Genomic DNA, 14,659 nt, shown 5'->3' with positions numbered 1-14,659 from the left:
ACCATTCCATTTTTAAGGAGCCGTTGGCAACTCTACTAACTAACCTTATGAATAAAATAAAGTTCACTATCAGTAACATCATAGCAACTGAACAGCTGTACAGAAACTCCGTCATGCTAGCTCGGGCAGTATGAGTTATTGCAACTGACGGTAAAAAGTCAGCACAACAAAAATAAACTCCACCTAAACTTAGTTTATATCTGACCCAGATAGACTGCAGCTCATAACTTCTTACCTGAAGTTCAGTTCACCTGACACTCGGACTGGCGGCTGCCTCGGGGCTCTCCTCCTGCCTCCCCTTCCCTCATCCACCTGCTGGCCTCTGTGGAAGCCCCGCCATAGCCACCACCAAACAACTGAGTCATTTTTACACATGGACCTGCATCTGGCCAATCCACCACCTCTCATTGTTCATGCCCTTACAAAATAAAAATAAAAAATAAGTCACCGGGCATATGCCCGGTATGCCCGATGGCCAGTCCAGCTATGTTAACCTGCAACCAAATCTGCAGCTCCATACAGCAATGTTACGACTTAGATTATATCTTATAACTCATAACTCTTATGTTAGCTCCCCTCTGTAGCATACTGTCTGAAATATTCCACAGCTGCAATAATTCTTTAAGTGTTATTTTTTCCTTGGTATTCTAATTTCACCGAAGTTTACTAAACTCAACAAACTTAATATTACTTACCGGGACATTTATTCTGTCCTCATTTTCTTTCACCGAAAAATTGTTTCCTGCGGTGCCATCTTTCGTGCTTGGCTCTCCTACCTTTGCTAACGTGATGCACATAGCGCAGAAGCCGATGCTGCATTCACTTACACTCGGATATCTGAGCTTCACCGTGAAAACATAATCGGACATTTGATATTTGATTGAATTGTATTGTTTTGCCTTTGGGGTGGCACCTGGGGTGGCCAGTCTGGTTGGGGGGGTGGCCTGTGCCCCCCTAGGCCACCCCGCTGGACACGCCATTGCATCTGACACAATGAGCAAGAAAGTGCAGGAGGGACAGGTGAAGTAGCCATGGTGCTAACGAGTCGGCTACGAGCTAAGCTAAGCTAGCAAAACAGTACAGAGACAGTGAGTGAATACTTTGGCTATAAATTAGGTAGTGAGTACTCAGAAAGTGTGCTTCAGATGAAGCACGTGAAGATTATACTATGAAAAAAGAATGTATTTAAAAGTTTTTAATTAAATTGCTAAGCAGATAAGCTACTCAGAAACACCACTGTGTTTGAGCAGGAACAGGAAGTGATACTCTACCACAGAGAGAGTGAACACCAAGTGACCTTCACATAAAAAAATATTTTGGCATGCGACTAAAGAAATCCTAGGTCACACCGGTGCAACCAGCCGTTCGAGCGCCAGTGCAACCGTAGAGCCCTACATGGGAAGCAAGAAATATTCCCATTGCTTAACTGATTTGAGCCAGGAAGGGATCTATTAGTAACCAGTATGAACAAGTGAATAACTGCTGCAGATAAAAGCTTTGTGTATGCAGCTACACATGTGATTATTGTATAAAGGTTTGACATGGAGACTTGTGTGTGTTGTTAAGTTTGCACCAGTCCAAACTCGAGGAACAGAAACCTGGTTGCCTCTAGGTTAGAATGCAAGTTCGAACAAGTGTACAAGTCTAAGAACCATTACTGGTTCACATAAATGTTGAAGGACGAATAAATCCCCCTTTAAGAAAACACAAGTCTCTTTTCTCTCAGTTATATTGTTTATAATATTACATCTTGGCTGCGTACGACTCTGGATACTGTAGCTCCTGTGAAAACTAAGGCCTCAAATCAGAAGTACCTGACTCCGTGGTATAATTCTCAAACACGTACACTAATGCAGATGACTCGTAATCTGGAGAGGAAATGGCGTGTCACAAATTTAGAGGATCATCATTTAGCCTGGAGAAATAGTTTGCTGCTTTATAAGAAAGCACTCCGCAAAGCCAGAACATCTTACTATTCATCACCAGTGTTCGGACTAACACGTTATTAAGTAACGCGTTACAGTAACTACGTTATTATTGCGGTAATGAGCACAGTAACTAGTTATTATGCCAAAATCAGGAACGCGTTACTCGTTACTGGGATTTAGATAGGGTCGTTACTCGTTACTTCGTTTGGTGGCATCGCGTAGTTTCCACAGATTCAGTAACATTAGCAAGTGGTGGAGGCAGCAGGTGGATGAAGGAAAGGGGACGCAGAAGGAAAAGAGACCCGAGGCGGCCGCCGGTCCAAGTGTGAACTGAACTTCAGGTAAGAAGTTATGACCTGCAGTCTCTCTGGGTCAGATATAAACCAAGTTTAGGTGGAGTTTATTTTCGTTATTCTGACCTTTTCCGTACTGCGTGCTAGCTAGCATGACGGAGTTTCTATACAGCTGGGTGGTGCTATGAAGTTAATGATGTTGAACTTTATTTTGTTCATAAGTTATTAGAGTTGCCAACCGTCCCGTCTGGTATTCAGAGGAAATATTACGGTTTCTTATTGAGGTGAAAAGGAACAGTTTGTCCCGTAATTCAGCTGCAATGAAAAAGGCACAAAGCTGCAGTTATTCTGTCTTTGCTGCACAGCTGCCTCTCCTCTCATTCTCCCCCTCCCTCTCCCGTTTCTACTTCAATCATGAAACTGATCAATGATCAGCTGATCAGCTCTCTTGTTTGTTTATCGCCCACTTTGCGCCGAAAGAGGAAACCAGCGGATGTCGCGCTAAACAACAGCAGCACGTTTAAGCTTGATCAGCTGTTGTTAGAATTTATTTAATATTAATTTCTAGTATCAGCTGATGTTTGCTGGAGCCACAGCTGTAAAGCTGCTGGTCATGATATGGTTTGGTTATCTGGTGAGAGGGAAACATGAAGATGAAACCAGGAGATGTCCTTACTGGATCATCAGAGCTGTGATGGAGAAACAGGTTTACCTTTTAGGTGACATGAATGAGTTGAAGTTATGAACTGTTTCTGAGAGACAAATAACACCAGGATCCTTTTTTAGGTAGCTGACAGCTGGTAACTGTGCAGGGGCGGGTCTAGCAAAGTGTGGCCAGGGGGGCATGTAGGGCATTAACAGGGAGAGGGGGGCACAAAGAAATACTTTTCTTTCTTATTCTCATTTAAAATGTCTAGCTTTTAAAAAATAATTATCTGAATCTTACAACAAACGATTGATAGATTGATGCATATATACCATCAGAACAGTGAACATCACTGTCACAACAGTGTTTATTTTCATTCAAAGGCTTTATGATTTTTCCTATAATGGTGGGCCGGTCTCTAGTCAAAATGCCCGGGCCAATTTTCTGTCCCAGTCCAGCCCTGTATGCAGCTCATCTGCAGTCTGGTGTTACCTACATCTTCCTATTCAGAAGGCAGAATTTCCGAGTTCTGAGTACAATCGAAAGCACCACGACTGCAGTTTTTGTGTTGGATGTAAAAGGCGCACATGACGCTGTGACGTAGGCTAGAATCATGGCAGCAGTCAATGATGGTCCAGGCGTGGGATTTCTCTCGTGGAAATGTGCACATTATCTTTTTCTTTCTATTGGTAGGTGGCACAGTGCACTGTGGCAAGTAAGCAAGCTAGAAGACTGCAAAGTTATGGGAGCAACACATTAACAAGAGAATTCTGAGTAAAACCAAAGTTACTTTCCCTAGTAACTAGTTACTTTGAAAGTAACGAGTAACTTGAAGTAACTGAGTTACTTTTGAGAGAAGTAACTAGTAATGTAACTAAGTTACTATTTTAAAGTAACTTACCCAACACTATTCATCACTGATTGAAGTAAATAAGAACAACCCCAGGTTTCTCTTCAGCTCTGTAGCCAGGCTGACAAACAGTCAGAGCTCTGTTGAGCCAACCATCCCTTTAACGTTAACTAGTAATGACTTCATGAACTTTTTGACAAATAAAATTTTTATCCTTAGAGAAAAAAATGACCAATAATCATCCCACAGATGTAATATTATCTACAGCTACTCTTAGTACCACTGATGTTAAGTTAGACTCTTTTTCTCCAATTGATCTTTCTGAGTTAACTTCAATAATTACTTCCTCCAAACCATCAATGTGTCTTTTAGACCCCATTCCTACAAAACTGCTCAAAGAAGTCCTGCCATTAATTAATGCTTCGATCTTAAATATGATAAACCTATCTCTAATAATCAGCAGTGAAATCTGTGCGAATGTTTTTGTGTTTCTTTTGACTCATCGTGAAGCAGCCGTTCACACTGAATGAATCGTTACGCAGGACGAATTTGCTGCATTTATTTTTTCACATCAAGTTCAATGGTACGATGTTTTGGATGTGTATGAACATCTGACCAATCACATTGTTGTGTAGTGCTGACACAGTCACTGACATCCTGCAATATCAGTCGCTCTCCCTGCACCGTTTGCCCTTCTTGTCATACGAAGCACGTGAATGACTCAGTGATATGACACAGCCCTGCCACGGAGGGCGAGACACCAGCAGCTGCTGATATGTAAGGAAATATGGATACTTACGGATGTGGGTGGCAGGTGGCAGAGCAGGTCAGCCACTAATCAGAAGGTCGGTGGTTCGATCCCAGGCTGCCTCCTGGCTGCATGCCAGATATCCTTGGCATCTTGGGCAAGATACTAACCCCATGTTTGCCTACTGGTGGTGGTCAGAGGGCCCGGTGGCGCCAGTGTCCGGCAGCCTCGCCTCTGTCAGTGCGCCCCAGGGTGGCTGTGGCTACAATGTAGCTGCCATCACCAGTGTGTGTGTGTGTGAATGGGTGGATGACTGAATGTAGTGTGAAGAGTGCTATACAAATACAGGCCATTTACTTCCTTTCATGTGACATATTACTGATGTAGATACACAGGCTATAAGCAGCTGCTTAGAAAGCCAAAGATGCAACATCCCTCGGAAAAAACATGTTTCAGTTTTATTATGTGGCAATATCATGCAGCTCATTAACAGTTATTCCATAATGGAATTAAACTTTTTACTTGAATATTCGATACAGTCCCATAGTCACAAAGTAAAGAAGGTTTGTTGAAATTCTTGCACATTTATTAAAAATCATATTTAAAAATGACGTGTAGCTGAGGCTTCACACCTTTGACTGCAGTTGCAGCTTTAAGTCTTTTCGAGGATGATGCTACGAGCTTGGCACGCATATCTTTGAGCAGTCTCTCCCATTTATCTTTGCAGAACCTCTCAGCCTCCGTCAGGGTGGGTGAAGAGCATCAGTGCACAGTTATTGTCAGGTCTCTCAGGGATGTTCAAGTCTGGGCTCTGGACATAAACAGAGACATGCCTTTTCTTTCTCCTGCCCGTCCGTGTCATACTATACTACATATATACTATATACATGTCATAGTTTTACTTTTTTATGTTCATAACTTTGTAACAAGTTGAAGCATTTTGTCACAATGGAGTGTTGTGTATAGAAGGCTTTTTGTATGATTACAGGAGGTTAATATAGCTGCAGTTGTACACAGACGCAGCCTGCTCTGCTCGGGCCCCACACAGCTCACATAAACTGCTGACAGCAGCTCAGCGTGGCCTGAAACAATAAATATCTGTAATCCCCGCATGTTCCAGTGGCCCTGTGTAGCCAAACACACTGTGTCCTGTGCTGTGTGCTTTATTTCAGAGCTGAAGCTAAAAAATAAGAAAGGGAACTACAACTAACTGAATGTCAGTGTAAGTTAACACACACACACAAACTGCTGACCTAAGAAGTCTAATCAGGTTATAGTCAGTGAGCAAGTCAGAGATGTACCAGGGGGCCAGATCACTGAGATGCTCTACTGGTTCCCAGTTCAACACGCCTTTAAAGTCCTTCTGTTAGTTCATAAAGGGATTTTAATACTGGCTTAATGTGGTTACATCTCTGGGTGTGCTTACTATGCTCCTTTCTGTCATCGTTGTATTTTTACTCAGTTGTATATAGTATTTGTATTTGTATTCTATTTTTATCTTATTGTATATTTATTTTATTTTATTCTACTGTATATAGTATTTTATTTTATTCTATTCTGTACAGTTGTGTACTGTATTTATTCTTATTGTATTCTAATCTTTGCCTCATAACTTTTGCACTGTCCACTTCCTGCTGTGACAAAACAAATTTCCCACGTGTGGGACTAATAAAGGTTATCTTATCTTATCTTACTCTTTAAAAGGTGCTTGAATTCTCTGAGAGGGCTTGTCGTGCACAGCATGAAAACTCTAAGACCAGGCAGCAAAGGAAGTTTGACCTACTTGTTGTGCATTGAAACACTCATTGAGTGTCCTCAGTGAGCAGAAAGGATAAGGATGCCACACCGAGGATGTGGACAAGTGGGTGAAAAATGCATCTGGCAGACAGCTCAGCCAAGCAGAGAAAAACATCCTCGCCAAAGGGCTGAACGTTGCTGTGACGCAGAGACAAACGTGGGCCTGTCTCAGCAATGCAAAGCCCCCAGCATCCAACATCAGCATGGAGGAGAGGAAGGCACTCACATCAATTAATAATGACAACAACATCATCATCCTTCCAGCAGACAAGGGTAGATGCACAGTTTAAACCAGAAAGACTGTCATGAGAACATTTTGTCACTGCGCAGTGAGAAAAATACTTACAAGCTCCTGAAACGAGACCCAGGAAGTGTTTACATGAAGAGGCTGATAGACTGTCTTACACAGTCGACTTTAATGACCAGACCCCATAACACTAGTTATACCCAGGGGAAGCTACACTAAGGTTGGGCGATTGGACGAATATATCGACTATTGGCTGAAGGACCAGCCTGCCTGGAGCGCTGAGAGGTTCACACGCTTCCCATAAAGCCGGCTGAGGTGCTGTGTCACAGTGGAGGAAGTGGAGTGGGTAGGGGTGAGCAGCCGTCACTCGCAATGAATCGTTTTCTCCTGCCTTTGAATAGGACAAGCAGCTGGGACTGTGTCGTGGTTCTTTTCTCCGTGTGTGGGCGTCAGAGCTCAGCTTTGTTGTGTTGATTATTTTGGCCTCGGCTCACCCTGAAGTGTTGACACTTGTGTTGTGTTGCTTCCTCCTCACTAGTCTGTGAATAAGCGACATGCAGTGATTGTTTCCTGTGGCTGCTTGGGTTTGGGGGGAGCAGAGGCCTCATCTATGCTGTGGCCATTCTGTGCATGGACAAGCCGCTGCCTTCAGTGGAGTTTAAGTATCTTGGGGTCTTGTTAGCACCTGCAGTGATGCAGATGTTCTACCAGCCTACTGAAGAACGTGCAGAGGGAACCTGTAAATTTACTTGCTGTGTTCCTACCATCACGTATGGCCAATGGGTAGTGGGTGGCTTGCTCATAGGAGGCCATATGGTTGTTGGGGTTTTTGTAGGGTCTACCTTACAGTATAAATCACCTTGAGGTGACTGTTGTTGTTGCTGGGTCTCCCTTAGAGGTAGGTTGAAGAACTTCAGGAGGAGCTCAGAGTAGAGCTGCTCCTCATTAAAGAAGCCAGTTAAGGTGGTTCATCTCCTGGTGCCTCTGAGCTGAGGTGTTCTGAGCATGAGAGATGATGTCTCGCCGCTGGTTTGGGAACGCCTTGGTTCCCAGGTGCAGGAGGTGGCCTAGGATGTGTGGACTGCTGCCGCTGCGACCTCTGGCCTCTGTTTATTTTAATATGGCACTTCCAACAATATAACAGTAGTGGAGAACAACAGAGAAGTTAAATCCAGAAGAAAAACTATGTTTTTCATCTAATTCAAACTTCGGGTCCATGTGTGCACAGACTATTTAATATATGAGTGAAGTGCCCGATGAAGAAACTGAACTGGCAGACCACACAGAGCAGCACTGAATTATGGGTATCCTGGAAGACAGTCAGAGACCTGCCATAGTGTCATAGCTGCGTGTGCTCCAGATTACAGTGATACTGTGGGTTTGTCCTGTAGTCTGTAACAATGTGGCACTTTAGATCCACTGAAATGAGGCTGTTTCTAATCTTTGGCCATATGGTGCCTGGACGAAGAGTGGGCTGTGGGGGTGGGTGAAGCATGTAGGTCAGCCTGGAACACAGAACCAACTAATCCCTGTTGCCAAACTATAGATGGACAGAAAGAATGCTTCAACCAACAGTCTGAATAATACTGAGCTCAGCTCGACTCCATTAATGAGCACATTTCAGACTTCTCCTCTGAACCCCACTGTGGGTATCTCACTGGAGACTCAAATGAAGAGTAATATCAGCTGTTCTGTAAATGTTCTCAGCAGTTTAATTAGAAAGTAGCTTATTGATCCATCCAAGTCTTAGTGTAACCGCCTGTAGCTTAGAAAAGAACTGTCAAATTCAAAGAATGATCCCAGACTTGATTTCAGTTCAGTTTTCTTTCTATGGCACCAGTTCACAACAACAGTCACTTCAAGCTGCTTCTAGCTTACTCTGAATATCCTCATGCTGTATCTATTGTGAGGTATGGAGTGTTTCTGCCTGGGGCCGTGTGAGATGACGATCAAATTATACTTTTTCGTGGTGTCACAAAATAAACTGCTTACAGCAATGTTTTCATGGTTTGGATGGTCGACACGTGGATGCAGGCACAGAGGATCCCAGCATGACCAGTGAAGACGAGGCAGAACCAGTTAGCTCCAAACAGAAGGACCGGTCCAAACGCATCCAGGACCTTACTCCTAAACGAGGGGCTGCCTCTGTAGCATGGACATGGTTTGGTTATGAAACGTCTGACACAAACCTGAACCTGCACAAAGTGGCCCCACCCCCACTCAAACATGACAAACCTCTACCACCTACGCAAGAGTCACGTGACAGAGCGTGGAGAGAGTTTACAGACGAGAGGCAAAACGAGCCGTCAGGTGCTCCAAATAAACCTCAAACATTAGAACAGGCTTTTCCCCGCAGCACGCCGTGTAAGAAATACAAAGAAAATGGCGGCCGTTACAGTGTCATGCATTGACTCCCAGCTGAAACATTCACACAGGTCGAGCTGCTGAGATTCACAGAACTGACAGAAGATGCACTATTTAGTGATCTATGTGGTTATCGGGAGGAGAAATATCATATATCAGGATATGAGACTGTGGTCGTATCACAGCACCCACAGTCATAGAACTGTGACGATGCACAAACCTCTAGAAATTAAAAATATTCCACAGTAGGTATTTGTTGTAGGTTAGCTAAGAAATGAAAGAGGAATAAACTGAACAGAAATCTGTAGGAAAATACTGCAACGACAGAAGTGCAGCTTTGTGTAACCCAGCAGGGTGGCTCGGGAGGCAGAGGAGGTCATCTGCAATCAGGAAGGCTGGTGGTTTGATCCCTGGGTACGCCACAGGTACTAAGCCCAAGCTGCTCCTGATGCAGCCATCATAGTGTGAGAGTGTGTGCTAGCTGTACAAAGTGCTGTGAGAGAGTAGAAAAGTGTTATATAAGAACCAGACCAGGTACCAAAGAGTCTTCAGCTGTGTGACACTCACACTGGTAGAGCTCCCAGCTGATGGAGAGTAGAACTGAAGCGTCTGGGAGAGACATAGTTTTAACTTTATAAGCAGCTCTTATCATTTATGTACCAGTGACATTACTGTCATGGCTCTTTCTCATTCATTAGATGGGATGGGCCTGCTAAGCTGATATATAGATGCCCATTGGCATTACCAAGATGGCTGACCGATGCCTCTAAGGATTAATGAAACAAACAGTGCAGTGAGAACAACGTGCGACTTTCCCAAGTACACAACGAGTAACCGCTGTCATCAGCACACACCTCCACGCCCACAGAGATGTTTCTGTGAGCTGAATGTTCCCACAGCTCTGAGTGTGCTTCATGCAGAGCTGAGGCTCCTTCTATGAGGTCATCATCACCAGCTGCTTCCTTTATCACGTCTAATGATCACTGACATGTGTGCAACAGGCCTGATGTGGAGTCAGCTTCACCAGTTTGACTGTGGGTGCTGAGCCAGCAGTCCTGTAGATGGGCAGCATCGTCCTGCTACGTGTGTGGAGCACTGAGCCAGAGATTATGGGGGGGGGAGTGCTCCATTTAGGAGGATTTAGGTCATTACTGGAAATGTCATGTTAATGCTGTTGTTATTGAGCTGAAGTGTGTCAGCAGATGATCCTGTTCTCTTCTCAAACTTCAGTCTGGAGATTACAAACCCTTCGTAGCCTATCACACGGGCTTATTGTAGACAAATGCAGATGTGATGTCAGCACAAATAGATACAGCTGCGTTTGTTTTCAGGCTTCCTGTGCTCACATACACTGGATGCACTGAAGGATCCTGTGAATGCCCAGGAGCTGCTACGTTTCTGCACTTGCTGGAAGCAGAGCTGGTAAGTCTGTGATGATCTGACAAAGGAACTAATGCATTTGTTTGTCATTTGTTAACTGAGTCTTAAACTCCATCACTTATCTTTGTCCTTTATTGAACAAGTGAAAATGTCATCTGTTTGTTGAAGTGCAAAAGCAAATGAAACCCATCCTGTATGGTTTTTGGCTTTCTGTCAGTCAGTGAGGAGTCCAAGACTGTAACTGCAGTTTGTCTCCTCAGAGCATACACCCTGTACTATACCCTCACCCCGGGACGTTTAAAGTAGTTGTTCCAGCCCACGGTTCAGCTCAGGCCAGGACAGGGCAGGCACTGTTTGTGTGTACAGGAATAGCAGACGCAGATGGTGCCACAAAGCCCAGCAGTTTATTTGAAGCCCAGGCTCTACATAGTCATTACAGCGTGGTCTCATGGTAGCCTGCGTTTTTGTCTATATCTGCCACAAATGTGGCTACGCTTAGCTTTAAGTGTGCACATGCAGTGTCAGCCCAGAGTCCTCGGGAGCAGCTTGTTGTGAACGGGCCCCTGAAGATCCTGCTGGCTGAGCTGAAGTCAGTTTGATCACCCAGGTCACTGTGTGTGAAATATCACAATCATTTCATTGCTGTTGATCTCGTGCATATCCTGCATCTGACTGCTTCGCTAACAGCATCAAGACTCAGTCTTCAGTCATAAGATTTGAATGTCCCACATAACACGGTGAAAATCTGAATTCTCTGCACAGTTTCAATCCGAACTATAAATACACACAGCCTGTCGTATCGCTGCTCTTTATTCTACAAACTCTTTCTGTGAGACGATGAAGTCAGCAGGTTCCTGTGTCGCAGTCACAAAGACCAGGTTGTTTTCAGCGTGTAGTGCTAGTTAGTCCTAGTAACTGTTCCTCTGCCTCTGTACGCAGCGCGGCTCTTTTGTTTTGTTACGTTTCAGTTGTGATGACGTGGAGCAGACCTCTTCCTGTTTAGCTGCTCAATATAAACGGTTCTATAACAGCCACCAACATGGCATAGCTGCACTGAAGCCTGAACAGCAGTAGGCTAGCATTACGTTGAGCTATTTATTTTATATGTACTTTGGAAATGATCGTGCACAGTGCTTTTTGATTGGTTGGTGCTGTACATCGTAAAACTCTGAGCTCTTTACCCTCCAGGCTCTGTTTGGTGCACTGTTACCATGTGAAGCATCAGAGAGCACAGACGTGTGCGGCAGGAATGACTGACGAGCTCGATGACTCAGGAAAAACAAACATTATCTGTGTGTGTATTAAAGTCTGTATCACACTGTTTCTGTCTCGTGCTGCAGACCCACACCAGACGTGTCCTGTCAGTGATGACATCCACCCTGGTTCACATCTCCGCCACACTGTCTCTGCACTGCTCTCTCTGAGAGATGGGTTCGGGGCAGCCGTCCCAGACTGGTTCCTGCTCCTACACTGATCATTGGAAGCATCAGAGTGGCGCCTGGTGAAGGACAAGGGGAGATGCCAGGATGCCTATCACTCAGGACAACGCCATAAGCATTCTGTCACTGCTGGAGGATTGGCGTGGGGCTCACAGCACGAGGTCACAGCAGGATGATGATCTAAGTCAGGACAGCTCCTCTGGTTACACGGTACTGACCAGTCTCTCCACATAAGATAATGCTGCATGCTCTCATTGATGTTACCTGATTCCACCTTAAATCCCAACCTCTGAGTGGGAGGACATGCATCACACCAAGAAGTCAGACAGGCAGGATGCAAACCTGTTAAAGACATGGCCTGACAGCAGATGAGGGAAAGACAACGATACACAGAAAAGTCGTTCACTGCTCTGTGGTGACCCTGGGCTGGGCAGAGCAATCAGAGAGCTCGGAGACAAATACTCACGGGGAGTAAAACATGCACAATTCATTTAATTATTAAAATGTCATTCAGATGAATTCAGTTTGATTTATACAGCACCGAATCACAGCAACAGTCGCACTGACAGAAAAACAACAGTGTGTCTACATTACAAACAAACAAGACTAACGATGACACATTTCCCACCACAACCTCATTAATGCCCAGACAACTCAACATTGTGCGCTTTGTTCTGGCTGCACAAGCGTCGTTTTTTCCATTTTTACTGAACAAAGTTTGATGGTTTTGTAGTTTCACCTACCAAGTGAAAGATCCCTGGTTTGATCCCAGGAGGACGCACGGCTCCGTACGGTTGCTTCTAGAAGCAACATCTGCTTTCATTTGGTGTAATAAAAACAAAACCAATGTCTTTTTCTACCAAAAGGTGGAGTGAGACTTCATGACGTGCTCCTACGTGAGCATGCCCTCCACTTCAGTGCACACCATCAGAGGACTGTTGAGTCGTGTGTCTCTCCCAGCTGCTGTTTGTTTTTGTCTGTTACAGTGAAGCTGTTGGTGATAGCACATGCTAGCACATACTAGCACATTCAATGTAATATTTGAAATAAGACCAACAGAAATGAATAAACAAACAGATAAAGGATTCCCATAAACAAGAGGAGCCAGTAGATCAGGGGGTCAAACTGAAACGAGCGGAGAGCCGTTGCTGGCGCTGTCGTCTCACACGTTAGTGTTCAGCTAGGACAAAACAAACAAACAAACATTTCCTAAAATGTTTCGTTTGTTTTTTAAATTTCAGATCTTGTATCAGACAAAACTGCAAACTTAGCTGAAGCCTTCCAAACACACTGGTCCTCTGTGTGCGCGCACGTTGTGTTTGTATAGAACAGAATAAATAAGTGCACACAGTGTGCGACTGTCACCGACAGCCTCAGCAGGTTTGTGCTCTCTGCTCGTGTCGTCTTCATAGTCAGTCATGTTGTGCTTTTGATTTTCCTCCCTAACAAACAGTCACTTCAAAGACAAACTGCATTATGTTTCTCCACATCAGTGTACGGGCCGCAAGTGGCCCGGGGGCCGCGAGTTTGACACCCCTGATCGAGATACTGTATAGCTGTTCTTGCAGGAGCAAAGCGTGCTCCGTGCATTCACATCACAGTTCTGAAGCTGCTGACAGGACAAGATTAAAAAAGAAAGAAGGAAAAATTAAAAGTGGCCTGTGAGGAACAGAATTAATGTGTATTTGTTGAAAACTAACGTCTGTTTCCTGATTGGTGACTCTTCTTCTCTCTGCAGCGGCTGGATCCTGACTCCTACCAGAACGGGGATGGGGAGAGTGTGTGCAGCACTGTTAGTGGCGGAGGACATGTGGAGGACACGTCCCTCTGTCTGGCTGCTATTCAGAAGTTGGTGGAGTACATTCATTTCAACTTCATGGAGGGGGACACAGCTCCATCAGCCAGCCGGGCCTCATACAGTGAGGCGTTAGATGTTGAGCTTCATACGGTTTCCCTCAGTAAGGATGAGGGGGATGCTGCGGACTTCGGCCTTAGCTTTGGAAACATCCCTATTTTTGGAGACCCAAAGGGAAGAAAGAAGGGAGGCCCGAGGAGCAGGAGGGATCAGAGCCCCATCATGGATGTGGGCTGCATCTGGGTGACGGAGGTGAGGAAGAGGAGCCCAGCAGCTCGTTGTGGTGGGATCAAACTGAGAGATGAACTGCTGTCACTGAATGGGCAGCTAATGGTGGGAGTAGATGTCAGTGGAGCCAGGTAAGATTAATAAAACCTGATATATGAGTGAAGATCTGTGAAAAGTAAATAACACTCATTACCTCCACAGCAAATACACTGAAGACACAGGCATTGATAACCATCATTCATCATTATGATCATTCCAATCCTATCCAATTTTATTTATAAAGCACTTTAAAATACCCAGCACAGGAACAAAGTGCTGTACAGAAAGTAAGTTAAAACAATAGAATAACAGAAAACAGCAAAATAAATAAATAAAACACATAAAACATAAAATTGGATTATGATCATTAACAAGTGTGAGCAGCTCTGTCAGAGCAGACGTTTTGACAGTTTGCTGCAATGCCACAGTCTGACCCAACAGAGTGATCAGAGCTCCAAGCACAGTGGCACAAGGCTCATGATTTGGACTGGGGCAGCTTGAAGTCCTCTCTATACCCAAGTGCTCTACAGTGATGAAGAGAGTGTGAGCACATATATATATATATCAGAATCAGAATCAGAAACTTTATTGTCATTGTCATGAGAACAACGAAATTAAGAATGGTCCCCGATCATTGCATCATCCCTAGCAATATCAAAATATAAATAAAACAATAAAATTCAATAAATAAAATAGATAGAATACTTAAAATACTAATAAGATATAACAGTAAAACATTCACATACATTCCCACACACATGCTTCAGGCCGTGCATAGATTAACACAAGAGTGGCGTGATGGACATTTTTTTGTAGTATTCAGATGTGTTATTGCAGTTGGATAA

The 14,659-nt window shown here is 44.3% G+C and overlaps 1 protein-coding gene across 1 annotated transcript in view; it reads left to right on the top strand.

The window, feature by feature from the left end:
• Positions 1–14,659, top strand: part of pdzd2 (PDZ domain containing 2) — a 100,398-nt gene that overhangs the window by 20,476 nt on the left and 65,263 nt on the right. The window contains exons 2-4 of the mRNA XM_086313120.1: positions 10,205–10,295; positions 11,594–11,902; positions 13,431–13,906. Coding sequence (XP_086169246.1) covers positions 11,780–11,902; positions 13,431–13,906 — 599 coding nt within the window. The 5' untranslated portion in view covers positions 10,205–10,295; positions 11,594–11,779. The remainder of the gene's footprint in view (positions 1–10,204; positions 10,296–11,593; positions 11,903–13,430; positions 13,907–14,659) is intronic.

Source organism: Aulonocara sp. 'chitande type north' Nkhata Bay, linkage group LG12 (assembly GCF_057382095.1).
Source record: "Aulonocara sp. 'chitande type north' Nkhata Bay isolate Kocher_YH1m ecotype deep benthic linkage group LG12, A_spYH_male_GT1.1, whole genome shotgun sequence".
NCBI lineage: Eukaryota > Metazoa > Chordata > Actinopteri > Cichliformes > Cichlidae > Aulonocara > Aulonocara sp. 'chitande type north' Nkhata Bay.
Note: the sequence above shows the minus strand (reverse complement) of the source record. Positions and strands in the feature narration are given on the sequence as shown.